At 42.1% G+C, this 18,888-nt stretch overlaps 1 protein-coding gene across 4 annotated transcripts in view; it reads right to left on the bottom strand.

Annotated features, from left to right (window-relative positions):
- The window catches only part of PPP4R1 (protein phosphatase 4 regulatory subunit 1), a 61,663-nt gene extending 44,029 nt beyond the window's left edge, over nt 1–17,634 (bottom strand). For 2 of the 4 annotated variants that reach the window (XM_059409183.1, XM_059409184.1), the window contains exons 1-2: nt 17,032–17,161; nt 16,772–16,816 (exon numbers count right to left, since the gene is read on the bottom strand). In XM_059409183.1, the coding sequence (XP_059265166.1) occupies nt 16,772–16,816; nt 17,032–17,038 (52 nt within the window). In that variant the 5' untranslated portion in view covers nt 17,039–17,161. Of the gene's footprint in view, nt 1–15,746; nt 16,690–16,771; nt 16,817–17,031; nt 17,162–17,598 lie in introns of those variants that run through there. The other 2 variants (XM_059409185.1, XM_059409186.1) reach the window with 2 other exon arrangements.
- Nucleotides 17,635–18,888: the final 1,254 nt, after the last annotated feature.

Raw genomic sequence — 18,888 nt, 5'->3', positions numbered from 1 at the left:
TTGAAAAGAATTTTTTCTTCTTTTACACCAAAGATAAAACATGAAACAGTAAGCCTAAGAAAGCCAAAGTGGTGATACCAGTATTACACAAAAGACAAAGACGAGGACCATTACTGCAGATGAAGAGAGACGTTTCATGCCTCCATACCCCACCTGAGCACCTTCTTCCTGGTTAACTAATTTCAGTTTACAGAGGCTTTGACACTATGGCAGCAGCAGCCCTTAGGGCGTCACAGCCTTAAAAACTTAGGCTCCTCCACTGATGAAGTAAGAAAAACCAGGTCATCTTTTCATGTTATTTGAAATTTCAAAGTGACCAAAAAGCATATTAAAGACAATGATCACTCTAAAATACTTTTTCAAATTACCTGACCTCCCCATATTCCTATACTTCTTCTACCCCGGGAAACTTACTGTCTTAGCTGAAGGGCAACCAGGATGGAGTGGAAAAAGGAAGAGGACTTGCAAGCTCTGCATGAGAGACAGGATTCCAATAAACACTTAAGTGGACAATCTTCACTTTTTCAAAACCCCACATTTAATTATAAAATAAATGCTTCCATGAAAAAGCTATATGACATCTTTTTTTTTAATTTTTTATTTTTTATAAACATATATTTTTATCCCCAGGGGTACAGGTCTGTGAATCACCAGGTTTACACACTTCACAGCACTCACCAAAGCACATACCCTCCCTAATGTCCATAATCCCACCCCCTTCTCCCAACCCCCCTCCCCCCATATATGACATCTTTAAAAAAAATTTTTTTTACTTACTTAAGTATTTACTTCCAGTAGAGTTAACATACAGTGTTATATTAATTTCAGGTGCACAATATAATTGATTCAATAATTCTATACGTTACTTAGTGCTCGTCATTGTAAGTGCACTCTTCAATCTTACAATGAAAACTTGTGGGTTTTAGTGAATTCTAACAGAACCCTAATAGAAGAGAATTCCTAATAGGAATAGAACCCCAGAGGACAAACTGAAGCCTTATATTTAAGGCATCATATGACAAAGACCCAAAACATAAATTAGACTCAACAGATCCTTCTACTCCCAAATTATAAGAACCAAATGTGTTACAATACACACTAAGAGATCAAGAAAAAAAATGATGAGAACGTAACAACAGAAAAATGACACTTCTCTTTGTTAACATATAAAACAGAATAGTTCCCTTTGTAATAAGCTAAGAGGTCATATAGTGGAAAGGAGAAAATATCCTTACAGTTCAGGATGTATCCTCTACCTATTCTCAGCTCCTTGCTCCAGAACCAAAGGATATCCAAAGGAGCAGAAAGCAATGGTCCAATTTTTAGCTATTTTAAATTTAAGGAAAATGTAAAAGTTTAAAGTTCGACCCATGTGGAAGTTTCAAAATGATTAATTTAGCCTCTACATAGTGACAGCGAACAGTGGTGTGAAAAGGATAGAGGCTCTTCAAAGTAAGACAGATCTGGGTTCAAATCTCATGTTTTGCTACTCATGAATTATATGAACGTAACACAAATACCTAATTAATTTGGGTCTGCTTCCTCATCTACAAAATAAAGGGAAAGACTTTTAAGACACGCATTCTAAGATAACGTCTATAAAGTCTCTAACATGGAGTCAGGCAAATGAGTAAATGTTTCCTCCCCTGTGCATTTAGGTCTGTTTCTAGATACAGAGAATCTCAATGTGGTTTCCATTTATTTTTAAATGTTTTCATCCATTTCAACCAGTAAGTAGGGGAGCCCATATACTCGGAGTGCCAAGCACTCAATAAGGAACACAGATATAAACACTAGACAAAGTACATGCATGTAAGTATGTATGTCCAGATATGTGTACACATACATACTAAGAAAGACAGACAGTATAAGAATATACACAGTATGTTGTTAACTATTATATGCTTTTAGTTGTTGTAGGTCTAAATTTGCCCTGCTGAGAAGAAGACTTCAAAAAATCAGGCAGTTCTTGGAAGATACAGTGGAGTTGCCAAGCAGGACAGAGGGCAGAAGAGGGCATTCCCAGCAGAGAGATCTAAGGATGGGGAGGGAGTAAAGGCAAACCATGCCATGTCTGGCAAACTGCCCAAGGACTGTAGCACAAGGCGGGACACAGGGTTTCCAAAGAAGGGAGACAGAAGAGTAGGAGAATGTGGCCAACCAAAATCAACCTAGCCTTCTAATTTTAAAAAAGTAACATTATTACATCTTGCAATAACCTCTTACCTGGCTAGAGAAGTCACACTGCCACCCTGTAATTAGGAATGGCACAGGGATGCTAAGCAACAACTTAGTTAAATTCAACAGTTGTTACCTCTTTTGGGCGACAATTCTGGGCAGAAAATATACTTATTCAACTGTGCTACGCTAACACTTTATTAAAATTCTCAATTATTAATTAAAACCACATTTTTTTTTTTAGAAGTTAAGCAAGAAGCCTTCTTTTCCAAGCCAAAGACCTTTTGCCTTTACACAGCATTCTAAGAGAACCCCAGGTATCACATTACTCCTCTCCCGATTATCTGACACCCTTAAGAAGAGGAGGAAAGAAGTATATAGGAGCCTTAGTCCCCTTTAAGAGTACATTCTAATTCAGTGGAGACAATCCTGGTTCTACCTGCATCACCATAAGTCTCTTTTCTATTCCTTGTTAACAGTGCTTAGACATACTACAAATTCATGCTAATTTCATGCTCTTTCAGTAAGAATTCTGAATCTACTATTCTTAAACCTTAAATTCTCAGATGTGCCAAATCCCTAAGTTCCCAGAACTACCCTCAAAAAATCAACCCTGTTCCTACTTTACCGTCATAAAGGTATCTGATGAACTCTGCAGCACCAAGTCAGGGGCAAAGAGTGCGGGCAACCAGAACAAAAGCAAGGAAGAACAGTCTGAGTAGCACTCCTGACCACTGTTCTACTCTTGACCACAGATATGTTTAAAAGCACGAGAAGATACACAAGTGCTTCTCATGTTACTGCTGTTGCAAGGTATATTTTCCCAACAACACTGCCTTTAAACACCAACCACCTCAACGAAGACTCAACTACTACGGAAACAGTAACATTACAATGGTGGAGGGAAGAGAAGTCCTGTACACTATACTCTATGAGCAATACAAAGGTCATTAAGGTCAATTCTGAGTACTTGGATTTTTTTCCTGACACACTCAATCCAGAACTTAAGCTTGCTATTCTCTAAAATGATTTTTCATCAAATTTGTTGAAGAGGTAGTTCCCTGCACAGCCTTCACCTCCTCCTCAAGACAAGCAATCTGGCCTATTTCTCCTTCACTCTTGGGATTCTCATCTTAAGGATCAGCAGTAATTTGCCAAAACTAGAGGGCCCTTCTTAGATCAATTGTGCTACTCCTCTACAGCACTTGACAAAGCTGATTTTCACTATTCCAATGCCCTCTTCTTAAATTCTCTTTTCTTGGGTTCTCTGGAAGTACACCATCCTGAGTATTTTTCAACCTTTCTGGACTAGTCTTATTTTTTTCTCATCGTTTTATGTAGGCAGTTTCCTTCTACTTTTGTCCTCACATTTTACACACACACACCCTCCTCTCCCTCCACCTTGAAAATGCATGGCTTCTATAATCACCTATAATGCAAATAACCTCCAAAAGTCTCCTGCCCTGATGCCAGATCCATATTTGCAGGTACATCATAGAATCTCCACCTCAATGTCACATTTGTTCTAAAAATTAAACTGTCCAAACAGATCTTATAAAAATCAGCTCTTCTTCAAGGGCTTTATCCTGTGATCTTGAGTTCTCAAACATTAAAAAAAAAAAGTAACTGTAGACTTTAAGATTTTATTTATTTATTTGACAGACAGAGATCACAAGTAGGCAGAGAGGCAGGTGGCAGGGGTGGGGGAGGGAAGCAGGCTCCATGCTGAGCAGAGAGCCTGATGTAGGGCTCCATCCCAGGACCCTGGGATCACGACCTGAGCTGAAGGCAGAGGCTTTAACCCACTGAGCCACCCAGATGCCCATACAGTTTCCTTTTTAATATACCTTTCTGGCCCCCATCATTTAATCAGTTGCTAAGAACTATAAATTCTACTTTTAGGGGGGATGACTTTTATAAAATATTCTGTATTCCCACCTCTCAGTTCCCAACACCCTCAGAGGTTCTAATGTCTTTTGCTGAGAGCAAACCAGGGCACCTGAAGCCCACGAGGGACACAAAGATTATCCTGGGAATAAATCAGATGGATGACTTGAAGGGATATCTTAGACCCCCAACTTCCAGTACTCATTGCAAAAATGTGTCTAGGAGTTTGGATCCTAAGGTTTTCCCTTTTACAATCTCCAGCCTCCACAGGACAAGTAAAGACATCTCTCTCAGCTCCAAGACCACCATGTTACACTGCCCCAAGGCTGGAAAAACCTCCACTGTCAAACAGAGCCACGGAGATACTACTGGAATTGTTAAGAGATCAACTCTCTAAAGACTGTAACAAAGACATTTACAAGTCAGATATGTTTTAATTCTTTGCTTTCAAAAAACTGAAAAGACTGATAGCCCATTAAAAACATGTCTTTAAAAATTTTAGCATATAAGCTCGAAGAAATTCAAGGAAATTAGTGCTGCTAACAAAACCATTTCCATCAACTTATCTGTATCAACAAAATTTCTCAGTGCGCACAGGTCTTAAAATAATAAAAGGTAGAAATGGATGCTAAGTATTGTCTCATTCTGGCAAACTATATTCATCATGAATACACACGTGACTTATTTTTATTTTTTACGATTTTACTTATTTGACAGGGAGAGGGAAAGACAGCAAGAGAGGGAACACAAGAGGGGGAGTGGGAGAGGGAGAGGCAGGCTTCTCACCAGGCAGGGAGCCTGATGCAGAACAGCATCCCAGGACCCTAAGATCATGACCTGAGCCTAAGGCAGATGCTTAATATCTGAGCCACCCAGGCAACCCATACATCACTTTTTAAAAAGCCCTATGCAGGGGACCTGGATGGCCCAGTTGGTTAAGTGACTTTGGCTCATGCTTCAGGCTCCCCACTGAGCAGGAGAATCGGCTTCTCCCTCTAGGTCTCCCTCTGTCCCTCCCCACGCTGCTCATGCTCTCTCTCAAAAACAAAAACAAACAAACAAAAAACTTAAAAAAAAATTTTTTTTAAAAAGCCCCATCCATTCTGTTGAGATACCTACTCAGTAAAATTGTGTAGGAAATGGAAAGATATCAAGATAAAAAGAACAGGCTAACATTCATAACTTAAAAGTTTATTCTTGAAAATGGATGACAAAAGTCATCAAAGTGCTATGCTATGTAGATTTTTTAAAACTTTGTAACAGTTACATTTATAAGTTTTGTTTTTAAAAATAGCTATAAACTTAAAAATGCATGAAACAGTGTTTTTGAAACTATTTTAGGAAGTATACAGTGAGTAACTTTGAAGACCACTACCCTCCATCACCAACTTCGTCTCCCCTCATTCTACCCCAGTTTACACATCACAACCACTTCTATCTTCCTAAAGCTCTACTCTGTTCAATACACTCCCTGCCCTTCCTCCCCCCTCCTTCCCCTCCCCGACCCCAAAACTCCCAGACAGCCAGGGTTAAGGGACTCACTTTCTCATGCTGTAATTAAAGGGACTCCGTGATCTGGCACAGCATCTTTCCCTCTTTTGCACAACCAGACTGGAGCCCATTTCCAGTCACAATTCCCACAACCCTCCTGTCCTATGTCCTTATTACATCTGTCCCACTTCTGCCCTTTTACCCTCATCTCAGTTTAAACTTACCTATTTACAAACACCATTCAGTTTCCTTTTTCTTAAGATTTTATTTATTTGAGAGCGAGCGAGCATGAAAGGGGAGAGGGTCAGAGCGAAAGCAGGGAGCCTGATGCAGGACTCCATCCTGAAACTCCGGGATCCTGGGGCCAGCCAAAGGCAGTTGCTTAACCAACTTAGCTACCCAAGCATCCCTCCTCTTCTAATTAAGATCTCTTCCTCCTTTGAATCCCCCAGTCTGGGTGCCCTAGCTTTTATTCCGCCAGCAATCACAGTGTTTGAGCTGTTTTTCCTTCTTTCATTTTCTTTTGCTTGTCCCCAGTTCCAACATAGATAAATTCCCTGAAGGCATAGACTGTCCTGTTCATTCTTTTATTACCTTAAAAAAAAAAAAAAAAAGTCTAATGCTTCTCCTGAATAATGCACTTAATTAACATGTTAGTGAAAGGTAGCCCACAGCGATACTTGAGGGAACTAGAGTACTTCATCCTCTGCTAAGATAGTGACAAGCTCATTAGCATATTAATGCCTCTGAGAGGTACCACACCAAAAAGAATGGTTAATTTCTGGAACCTGACTTTCACCAAGCTTGATCACGACACAGCATCCTTTCATTCACCATGTAGTCTCTAATAATAGCCTCTAAAATAGGGGGAAAAAAGAAACCCACAAAAAACAGACAATGCGTCCTCCCTCCTCCCATTTTTCTTCCCTTGATACTACTTAGACCACAATAAAATTTCCCAAATTTTGTCTCCCAATTCTTTACATTCTTTTTAGAAAATGAAAACAAGATGTACCTTGGAGATTTAATCATTTTTATAAAAGTCTTACCTTAAGATATGGGCTTTAAGATGGTATTTTAATAAATAAGCCAACAAATGAATAGGGAGGAAGGGGATGCTCTTCAGTAAAGCAGATTGCCGAACAGGAAATGTAAATGGATTCAAGTAAGAATCACAGACACATTCTAATACTAATGGGTAGAAGTCTGTTTGGGAATGAGGTATTTCCTCGGTGTCCAACTATTCCCCTTACTAATTATTAAAGGAAAGAACAGAATCTTTAGGTGGAGAAATCTTGCAGACATTACCTTAATCAAGTGGTTAAAATTACCACCACCAATAATGGACAACTGACATCAGGTGCCTCTTGAGATGAAGCACTGAGAAAAATTACAGAACTGCTTACATAGTATTCCTGTTTAAAAAAAAAAAAAAAAGAAAGAAAGAAAAAAGAAAGAAAGAAAAGCCCAAAGAAAAAAAAAAGTGCAAAACCTTAATCTAATCATGAGGAAACTATATAAAACCAGATTCTTCAAAAATATCAGTACATGAAAGCTAAAGGCTTTCAAAGAGGCATTACAACTAAATGCAATGCTAGAGCTGGACTGGTAAAATGGTTGCCATAAAAAACATTATCAAACAACTGGTGAAATTTGAAAATGACTACTTCTTACATATTTGAATTGTATCAATGTTACATTTTGTGAATCTGATCGCTGATTATGAGAGAATGGCCTTGCTCTTAGGAGATCCAGGCTAAAGGGTCTGATTTCTAAACTTATTCTTAAAAGATGCAAAGAAGGGGTGCCTGGGTGGCTCAGTGCATTGAGCCTCTGCCTTTGGATTGGGTCATGATCCCAGGGTCCTGAGATTGAGCCCTACATCGGGCTCTCTGCTCAGCAGAGAGCCTGCTTCCTCCTCTCTCTCTGCCTGTCTCTCTGCCTGCTTGTGATCTGTCAAATAAATAAATAAAATCTTAAAAAAAATGCAAAGAAGATTAAGAACAATGTATATATTACACTGTGTGTGTGTGTGTGTGTGTGTGTGTGTGTGTGTAATGTATAGAAAAAATAGAGCTGTCTGGCAAAATGTTAACATTAGTTGGAGGTAGGTGAAGAATTTGGGGAATTAACTAGAACACCTGTGCAACTTCTCTGTGGGTCTAAAAATTTTCAATTCAATTAAATCAATTTTTCACATTTACTCTGAAAATAAATTACTTCACTATTTGACTACAATTAAGGTTTTATGACCGAAATTAGCTTAGCCAGAAAAACCACAACTCACCTTAGTAAGTATGTGCTGAAGGTCTAAGGTGTGATGGGTACTATTATAGGTAAAGAGTAAAAATGTTACAGACCTTGGACTGAACAGTACAGTTGCAAGGGTAGCAAATCACCGCCAGCAGGCGAAACTGGCCCCAGTCTGATCTGTGCATGGAGCAGCCAGCTATCCTTATTCATTTCTGTACTGTCTTGGGCTGTTTTCATCCTACGCAGGCAGACCTGAGTAGCTGCAACAGAGACAGCGTGGCCCAAAAAACCTAAAATATTTACAGCCTGTTCCTTCACTGACTTTCCAATCCCTGGTCTAGGAATGTAGCAGAAATGTAATTAAGGCATTGTTTGGGGAAAAAAATGATTAAGAGAAACAACAGATCTGAAGGACTGTATAACATCAAGCAACAGGTATGTTGTTTCAATTTACACTTTGTGACAATGTTCACCAGATAGCCTTCCTTTAAATATATTAAAAGTTCACTAAATCCTCAGAAATGATCTTTACTGGGACATATAAAGGCATCCTATAGCATGTTTAATCTTCTAATTGAAGTTAAGCAAGAATAATTTCCTAAAGTTCATTCTATGTGAATATTCTAAAAACATTTCCCTAAAGTCTACATATAAATAGAAGAGGCATCAGTGTGTTTACCTTCTGTCAAATTAGTTACCAAGATCACGCTTCCTAAACAGTATTTGCCAGAGGAACATGCAGCACACTAAAGCCCTTGCAAGTGTGTGCAAGTGTGGATTCCTATACATTATAGATGTGTTGTTTTTTCCCTTCAGTGAGTAAACATTTTCCTCATAGTCCTATTAACCCTACTAAGTTGGTAAGTAATCCTTTTCTCCATAGGTAATCCAAATACAAAATTAGAGCTAATCCAGATCCAAATTACCACCAATCTCTAATACTCCATTAAGTGGAGTCTTGATTTTATTCCAAGTTTTGAAGATATTTCTAGCAAACACTAAGTTAATAACTAAATGTAAAAATGATTTTTATCAAGTCTTTCTGACTATAAATTTAAAACAGTATAGTTAGTTTAAACATAAATTCAGATTTTAGAATGATCACTTGATGTGATGATCAGATATATCAGATCCCATGCCACTTTTACTGCAATGACTGTCTCCCCCGTACATGAGTGTTTAAACACAAAGGGAAAGTGTGTATTTTGCTCCTAACATTTCCATGACAAATAGGAGTAACTCAGGACAAAAATGATTTTACCTACCAAATACTTAGAGCATGTTAGTACCTTTGTGTCCTTCAGAACCTTTACGAGGTTAATGACCTAAGTAAGTGATAAATTAAGGGAAGTCAAATTGGAAGGCAGGAAGAACACAGTAGTCAAAGGTAATAAAGTAAGAAAGACTGTGTCACAGAGGTTCATTAACCTAACACTTTCAAGTTAGGGGACTGAGCAAATTATTTAACCATCAGATAAGCCTCATCTGATACCACTTTTGTAAAACTTTGCGCTTACCACAGACCTCATGGGGAGTACTATAAGATTATAGCACATTGCCCAACACACAGTATGATAATAAATGGTAATTAAAAAAATGAAATCCAGAAATTTCTCCCACCTCTCTTTTTCAACTAAAGAGCTATGTTAGATGAGCTCTAGGAAAAGGACATCAACACCTTCAAGATCTGAATTGTATTCTAGCCACCTTGCCACCCTTATCTGGGAGACCTTGGGCTTATTACTTTCTTCTGCTTAAAGAACAATTATATAATCTGCCCTCTAGCTCTTGATTTCAGTAATTCTGGGATCACTGGCTCACTAGAGGTACAGCACAGCTCACAATTTTAGAAGTTTATGTGATTCTAGATGATATTGGCAAACAATTTTTATTTTCTTTTCAGTGTTCCAAAATTCATTGTTTATACACCACACCTAGTGCTCCATGCAATACCTGCCCTTCTTAACACCCACCAGCAGGCTCATGCAACCTCCCAACCCCCCGGCAAACCAATTTAAAATAGAAAACTTAACTTTAGTTCACCAGTATTCTTTTGCTTCCATAAAGGCTAGCCCACAAGGGCAAAATGTGCTTAGCATGATAAAAATAAAGAAGATATTGCTTCTCTTAAACCGGTGATCAATATGAAAGTAAATTTAGTAATTATTCAAATATGCTTTATTGCAGTAGTACCAACAAGGCCAATGTCTAAAGAACAATCATTTAGGGTGTCTGGGTGGCCTAGTTAGTTCAGAGTCCGACTCGATTTCGGCTCAGGTCATGATCTCAGGGTTCTGAGATGCAGCCCCCTGTCCAGCCCTATTATGGATGTGGAGCCTGCTTGAGATTCTCTTTTCTCCCTTTGCCCCTCCCCTCGAGGCATGCCCTCTGAAGTAAATAAATCTTAAAAAAAAAAAAAAAAGAAAGAAAGAAAGAAAGAAAAGAATTTAATTAAATTATTCAAAGTTTCATTATTTACTATACCTTAGTTACATTATTTACTGGATCTTAGATACCCTTCCACTCACAGATTACACATACTTCAGGTATATGCCTTGTGAAATATTTATAGTTAAAATAAAATAACACCTGGGATGTCACTAAAGTACTCTGGCTGCCTCCTCTCTACTCCCCCCCCAAAAGCCCATATGTTAGAGGTGTGTAAATGAAAGTTGAGGGTAAGGAGGGATATGATGACTCATCTGCTGTCATCTTATCTGAATGAAATTTTCCATTCAAAAAATTAAATGGCATTCAGTTAAAAAAAATCAATGTAATTCGTATTTTAAAAAAATAAAGAAAACCATATTTGTAGAAAAAGAATGTGACAAAATCCAACATCCACTCCTAATTTCAAAAAAGTTCTCAGTAAACTCAGGGAAGTTTCTCAACCTGATAAAGGGCATTTGTGAAAAAATAATAAACTGAACCTCAAAATTCAAACTTCTACTCCTCTAAAGACACTGCTAAAAATAAGACAAGTTATACACAGAAGATAGTATTTGCAAATCACATACCTGAGAAAGAACCTGTGCCTGGAATATATAAAGAACTCCCAAAATTTAGTAAGAGAACAAATACCCAATGAAAGAATGAGCAAAAGATTTGAACAGGCACTTCATCAAAGACATATAGATGGCAAATGAGCACAGGAAAATATGAGCATTATTAGTCATTAAGGAAATACAAATTCAAACTACAAAAAAACAAAAAAACCAAAACAACCCAAACCACTATACATACTTAAGAGGACAGCTAGAATGAAGACTGCCCACACCAAACGCTGGCAAGGGTATGGAGCACCGGGAACTCTTACACACCGCTGGTGGGAGTGTAAAATGGTACAACCACTTTGGAAAACAGTTTGGCAGTTCCTTAAAAAGGGAGACAGCCATTCTACTCCTAGATACATACCCAAGAGAAAGACCATTATGTGTCCACACAAAGACTTGTACATGAATGCTCACCAGAGCTTTATTTCTAACAACCCAAAACTGGAATCATTCCAAGTGTCCATCAACGTTTTGAGGGCAGAGAAGAGCTGAGAAAAAAGAAGTTTTTCTGCTCAAGAAGTTATCTACTCAAGATAAGTGAATAAACAGCAATGGGCAGAATCTGAATGCAGGCCTAATGTTTACAAAACCAAGTGCTCTTTCCTCTGCACAGAACTAGACTGAAATTGGGGCAACTGAGTGGCTCACTCAAGTCATGATCCCAGGATCTAGGCCCCACGTGGGGCTCCCCGCTGAGCAGTGAGTCTGCTTCTCCGTCTCCCTCTCTGCCCACTTGTGCACGCACACTCTCAACTAATAAAATCTTAAAAAAAGAACTACACTGAGATGTGTTCCAGAATTACAGCATGATAAATGCTCAAACACCAACTTGACACCAAGTAGGCCAGAGAACAAGTCTGCTACCAAGTCTAGGAGGGTAAAGAGCTAAGAACACTTGACTGAACAGTCAGGAGGATCGAAGGATGGATCTGGAGAAGGGGGACCTTAGGTGACCTGCCAGCTGAAAGATCAGTGCAGAAGTGCCTGCTTCAGAACTTAGAGTGAATATAGGCCTCTTAACCTCTTAACCTTAGCCCAAACCCCACAGATGTGCCACCACTCCTCCTCCAAAACATTCAATTAGGTTTATTTTCAGATCCAAGTTAAATGCAAAGTAACATTTTTTTTTTCTAAAGATTCTATTTATTTATTTGACAAAGAGATCACAAGGAGGCAGAGAGGCAGGCAGAGAGAGAGGGAGGAAGCAGGTTCCCTGATGAGCAGAGAGCCCGATGTGGGGCTCAATCCCAGGACCCTGAGACCATGACCTGAGCTGAAGGCAGAGGCAAAGTAACACTTTAATTCAGCCCACTCCATCATGTAGCTTATGGCAAAAATTCTTTGCCATCAGGAGAGAAAAATCTCAAAGCAAAATAAAAGGCGAACAGAGGAGTGAATAGTTTAAAATATAAGTTCTTTGTATTGATGGGATGAGGAACTGAGGCAAAAGTGCCAGAAATAATAAACCAGTGATCAAATGTGGCAGACTAATCAACTTTACCCAGCAAGGGCTGTTCATCTTTCCCCCAAGTCATGCAGATACAAGTCCAGGCAGCTGATGTGCATATTTACAAAAAAGGTTTTCTCCTTTTATCTTAAGACAAAAAACAAAAAACAAAAAACAAAAAACAAAAAAAAAAAAGAAAGAAAGAAAAGAAAAAAGAAAAAAAAATTCTGCAGAGAATGGTTACCCAACACATCATTAACTGATTCTATATACATGGGGGTACCACTAAAACCAATTTTAAACATGCTTTTCTAGGATATTAATTATATTATCTCTAAATAAAGACTTTTCCTATGTAGTCTTGTTGGTAGCAATCAAAATATGCTATCAAGTCTCATGACTCACTCTTCCAAATCCCCATTTAACAACAGTTCTAAATATTATGGCTTTCAAGGGCACCTTCCTACAGCTTTTTAATTGATTCCCCGGCCGCTACTACACACAGCCCTAATTTTTTCCTCCTTACTTCCCTTAGGTGGCAAGGACATTAAGAATCTTATCAAAACTAGTTTTCAAAAGTAGTCCGAGGGCCCAGAGACTCTTTGAAAGAAGTACAGTCCGAGCAAATATACCCAGTTAGTCCCGGATCCATCCTTAATTCACTCTAATCCAATAGTGCCCTCAAACCTGAAAAAGAATATAGTGTAAAAATTTTCCAAAACTTCTTCGAATATGAACAATTCTGCGGTATGGCATATGACATAACATAGCTCCAAAGGCTCTTCAACGTCACGCTAGTTACAGCTGAAAGAAAAGTTAACATAAACACTAAATAAGCTATATTACACCCAAGCTTCATCCGAATGACCTCTCGGTTAAATCAAACCACATACAGCATGCTAGATTAATCCTCAAGGGTATTTTAAGCATGGGTTCAAACAAATTGCCTATACAACAGGCTTGGGCTGCTGCTCAATGCTGTAAACTAAGCGATTTAAGAAAAGAAAGTATTTCCAATAAATATTTAGAACCAGGAGGCCTACCTTAAAATTCTGACTGGTAGTTAAGGAGTTTCATTTCCTGAGAAAATAATTTAGTCCCTTGCACGTCAGCTAACTTATCAGAATACAACAGCCTTCTAACTCATCCAATCTTACAGAAGATTACTATAAGCCCTATCTCACCTATTTTAGAAATCCAGCAAATGGAATGTAAATCTAAAATGCATCCTTGAAAACTGATAATAGAAATTTAAAATCTCTCTCTTTGAAAGTCTACCTGAAATTTTGCATGGCCTCCCATGATTCAAGAAACAGGATTTCCCCCGGACTCTGAAGTCACTCTGCTGAGATACCTATTCAAATGGATGTCACTGGCTTTCTTTCACTTTGAAATTCAAAGTATGTTTCATGGTACAGTATGGAAAGTACCACTTTTAACCTATGACAAACTTAACAGTACCTAGTCATTTCATTTACTTACCTTTATGACCTTCTGCTATGTACATACAAAGCACCATTTTTCACATACTAGGATTTCATTTCTTTTTCTCAAGGCTATCAGCCAAGTCAGTCTTTGACCAACCTTTCCTCCATTCTGCCCACTTTTCTATGGGCTCTGTACAGAGACTTTGGGACTTAAACCAAAACAAAAGACCTAAGATTCTTATCAAGGTCTGGCAATGCCCCCCTCACTTCAAAATCCAGACCACACCCAGGTCCTCTCCTAGTCTCCATAGCAACAGATCACCTGTACTATTATATTTACTCTCTTTTTGTCTAGGTTCTGCATTTAGGAAAGACAACCAAGACTCTGGAGTTTGGCCAGAAAGTGAGGTCTTCCCATCACAAGGGCTGACTTAGACCTAGCTTGGCTGAAGCAGCAGGAACTGGTACACAACTACTCCGGAAGCAGGCCTCCATACCAGAACGGCGTGAGACAGAAAATCGGCTCATATGATAACGTTCCCATTGTAAGGGTAGCCCAAGATCCATTCTTTCCGACATCCCTGGTCCTCCATCTTCTCCAGGATGTGACAAGCTTTCTCATTCTCTCTCACCCTTGGCCTAGGCACCATAGCCAGATTTCCCCCTCATTCTTTCTCCCTTCACAATAAACAGCAAGTGGTCCTTCAACTGGCCACATGTTCAAAGATCCTTTGTTTCTAAATATTCCGGGTAAAGGTACCTGTGAAACCATAGCAACTGAAAAAACAAAACAAAACAATTATTCTAAAAAAGTCTTCAACCAATTTATAAATATGCAAATAAACTATGCCTTCAGATGTCTGTTTTATCCTAAATTAAACCTTTAATAAGTTAACTGCAAGCATCAGCAGAATCTATAATTACATTAATTCTGTAGTGTAATTTTCAACATCAGTATTTCCTTTTCGGTTCTTTAAGCTTCCCTTCCTCTTCAGTCCTAAGCACCACCATATAATAGTACTATTTACCAAGTACTGTTCTAAGTGCTTTCTGTGCGCTCATTTACAGAAGCCTCTAAACAACTCTAAACAGGCAATACCTATTATGCCTATCGACAAATGACAACTTCAGCATCTGGACCAGGTTAAGTAAGCTGTACGAGTCTGTCCAAAATGACAATACCAAAACTGGAACAAAACAATCTGGCTTCGGAGTTTTGTCTATTAACTACTGAGGTTCACTGCCTCTGATAGCCTCATTATCACACTTACACTAAAACTGCTTGTAAACCACTAGAGGGCATAGACTGTGGCCATCCTTTGCAGAGCTATATCCTCAGTACACAGAAGTCTTGAGGCTTATGAATAAACCATTGTTGAGTTCTTCACAGGTGTGCTTTCCCCTCTAGACTGTGCTCCTTTAGGGTCAATGAGGAAACTCACACCACAGGTCATGCTCTACATGCATGGCATCTCGGTGAAAATAAAAGAATAGGCAGAAGTCCTTCCTTCACACATTCCTAAACACCTGCTGAGTGACGTTTCTTCTATTTATAAAGTCTTGAACATAATTACAGGAATGAGAAGCCCCTGTTGGAGATAACAATCAAAGCCACCTTTCCAATCCTAATTCTGCAAGCAATCGATGGCTGCCTTGAATAACCTTTCAAACTTGCTAGCAGGCACAACATATGACATCAGGTGAAATGTAGAAGCTGTCCTTCACTACATTAGCACTGCTCCCTTTAAGAGAATTTTTTTTTTTTAAATAAACAAGCCCGAGTTAGCAAAAGTTAATTCTGCATATGGTTAATTTGCTTTAAAAATGATTACTCTTTTCAGAGAACCCTTCTGAATAGTAAATTCCCCCTTACTTCACTCAAAACATCTAGGAATTTAAAAATTAAGCTTAATTTGGCCAAGGAAAAAACCACATTAGACGACACTAAGGATTAACGACCCGGTATTTAAAAGAGCAATTTCAAACTGCAACCATCTCTGAATTACTTACCCAAGTATTAGCCACAGTAAATCTCAGCATCGGGCAGGCTTTCCCCTAAATACACCACAAATTCTACCGTGGTTATCATTTCAACGCAGAACCATTTCCAAATTATCTTCTGATGCTTAGAAAAGCACACACGAAATAAACAAATTCCTTTCTAAATTATCAGTTCCTTCCTGACACTATTCTGGACACAATGTCAAAGTTTGTGTGGGTTTTTTTTTTGTTTTGTTTTATTTTTTTGCTTTTTTAAACAAAAGATCGACTCTCTTAAAACTTCCCTTTCTCAAAGAAAAGCTGAAACTGTAATATTTAGGGAGGTCTGGGTGACTGGCGAACGTACATGCGTTAAAGAAATACTCTCTCCCAACCTAATAACTCCTGATGAGGCCACACCTTCTATCCTTCCCGTAATCCACAAATCACAGGGGGGTGTCGAGGCAATCTAAAAACTGCTCGGGGCTAAAGGGAAATTACAGGTACGTCGTCTCCACACAGGGAGAGCCCGGGTAACTGACCCGAGGCGGCGGAACCGGGGCCAGGCTCCCCTACAGCTGGCCGCCGAGTGATACTTGCGAGCAACTCTAAGAAAACACACCTTCCTTCTCGGAGCCTCTTCCTGAGGGGAGAGGCGGGGAGGGGGGGGTGGTCCGCGAAGGGCCCCCCACCGGGAACAAGCACACCCCAAATGCCCATTTCACATTTCAGCCCCGCCACTCTCTCCTCCCGAAACAGACGCCGAGCGGGCCCCGAGCCCACAGGCACCCGGGGGGTGATGCGAGGGTGGGCGACGCGGCGGGGCCCGAGCTCGGGCGTCAGACAGGGCATCTCTCGCCGCCCGCGGACGCGGGCGCGCCGTTCCCTTCCCGAAGAGCAAAGCTCCCTCCGGTTCACGGCCCCCGCCGGCCCAGGGCCACGCCTCGCCGAGCCCGGTCCCCGCCGGCCGGGCCCAGGCCGCCGCCGCCCGCCCTTCCTTCCCGGCCGCTCCCCGCGGGCCGCCGGAGCCGCGACAGCGCGGCGGGCGCACTCACATCCGTCCGCGTCCTCCTGCAGGTCCTCCTGGAGCAGCGAGAGGTCTGCGCCGAGGGGAGAGAAGAAAGGCCCGGTCAGCGCCCCCGGGACCCGGCGCGCCGCCCCCGCCGCCCGCCCTCCCGGCCCCGCGGCGCCTCCCCGCGCCAAGACCCCGCGCCGGCCGCGAGTTGGGGCGGCGGCGGCGGGCGGCGGGCGGCTGGCGGGCGGACGCGGGGAGGAGGCGCCGCCGCCGCCGCCCGGAGGACAGGGGGCCACGTACCCGCCATCTTGTGGTCGCCCCCTCCTCCTCGGTCTCCCGGGGATCCGGGGCTACATGGAGCGGCGCGAGCCGGGGAGTCGGGGAGCGCGCGCGGGAGGGGCGGCAAGGAGGAGGGACGGGCCGGCGAGGACGCGCACGCGCGGGCACGCGCGGGGCGGGCCGAGAGCCCGGGCCTGGGCCGCGGGCGTTGCGGCTCCCGGACGCCGAAGGGCGGGCGGGCGCCGCGGGGCCCGGGCCTCGCCCCGCCTCGCCCCGCCGCTCCGCGCGGCTCCCGGGCGGCGGGCGCTCCCTCCTCCCGCCTCCCTCGCTCCCGGCCCGGCCCGGCGGCGCGCGCTCACACCCTCGGCCGGAGGCGCCCTCACGCCGAGCGCTGCGACGGGCGCGCGCGAGCTGCCGCCGGCCCGGGACCCTGCGGCGTGTGCCCGGAACCGGGCCCGGGTGGGGCCTCCCGCGGCCCGGCAGGCTTTATTGGGTCACCGGCCTCGCCCACCGCCTCGTCGGCCGCGGCCCTTCTTCGCGGGCTCGCCGTTCGCCGCCCCGCGCCCCCTTCCCAGGGCTTGCACGTACGTCGTCGGCGATCCGAGGCCCGGCGGAGGCCGAGGGTCCCACCCTCCGGGTGGAGGAAGCGCCGCCTCCCCGCGCGCCGGGGGCCCTCGCGAAGTGGCTGGTAACAAAGCCCAGGGCTCGGCTGTACCGCGGTTGAGTGACAAAGTCATCCTAGTGTAGCCCACTTTCCCACCCGGCGCGTGTCTAAGTCCGAGGCACGGATTATTGCCCCCGTGGCCTGCCCTTCGTGCGCTGGCAAAGCGGGAAATGCTCGGGCAAGTGCGCCGGCGGGCCCGGGTTCAGATCCCGATTCTGCCGTTTACTTAGGTGTGTAACCCGTTTGTAAATGAAGGCTGACACCTGGCTCAGGATTCCTGGGATCGATGAAGAATGAGGAACCCAGCATGTTACTTCTTAGTTGAAATAATTTCGTGAGCACCTGATGGGCACGGCTGAAATCACTATTACTAATTTTATTACTCCCGCTTTTTTTTTTTTTTTAAACATGTGTTAAGCCCAAAAGCAAAGCGGAGGCTGAATCCAGGTTTTCTGACTCCATTTCGCACTGTCCTGCCTCCAAGACTCTAATCTATTCCAGCTCCACCTGAGGCCTCCAAAATGTTAACCTCCCGAAGTGGAGAACAAAACATCCAGTTGTTTAATTGACGCCGTATTGACAGGTCTGGCTTCTGGAAAAGGACAGGGAATTCTGAATCATCAGCTTGTCCCTTTCTGTATTGTGGTCTTCACCAAGGACACTATCGACTGATCCTTGAACTATGCAGGTTTGAACCGTACATAGATTTTTAAAAACAAATTCATTAGAAAAATTTGGGGAGATTTGCAACGATTTGAAAAAACTAAAACAGCATAGCCTAGAAATAGCGGAAAAAGAAAAAGTTAGGTATTATTGTAAGAATGCAGGATACACATATTAGACACAGATCAACTAACTGGGTTATTGGTTAAGGCTTCGAGTCAACAGTAGGCTATAAACAGTTAAGTTTTGGGGAGTCAGAAGTTTCACATAGATTTTTGACCGCAAGGGGGTGGGCATCTTATCCCATTGTATTGGCATTTAATGCCATTGAGAATCCGACTAAGGATCAGATCGATTCTCTGAAATTCATAATTCTGTGTAATAAAATGGGTCCCACATTGCTATTCTAAAAACTTCCCTCAGCTATGACAAGGTGGACCACAGATTTCTAAAAGCAAATAAAAATCAGAATAGAATCTATTACTCCAGATGTGTGTCTAATTTTCTCAAATACAGAATAATAAAAACTAAAGGCCAAACTCATAGCCTAT

The sequence above is a fragment of the Mustela nigripes genome, chromosome 8 (genome assembly GCF_022355385.1).
Source record: "Mustela nigripes isolate SB6536 chromosome 8, MUSNIG.SB6536, whole genome shotgun sequence".
Taxonomy (NCBI): Eukaryota; Metazoa; Chordata; class Mammalia; order Carnivora; family Mustelidae; genus Mustela; species Mustela nigripes.
This window is presented reverse-complemented; position numbering and strand designations above follow the sequence as displayed.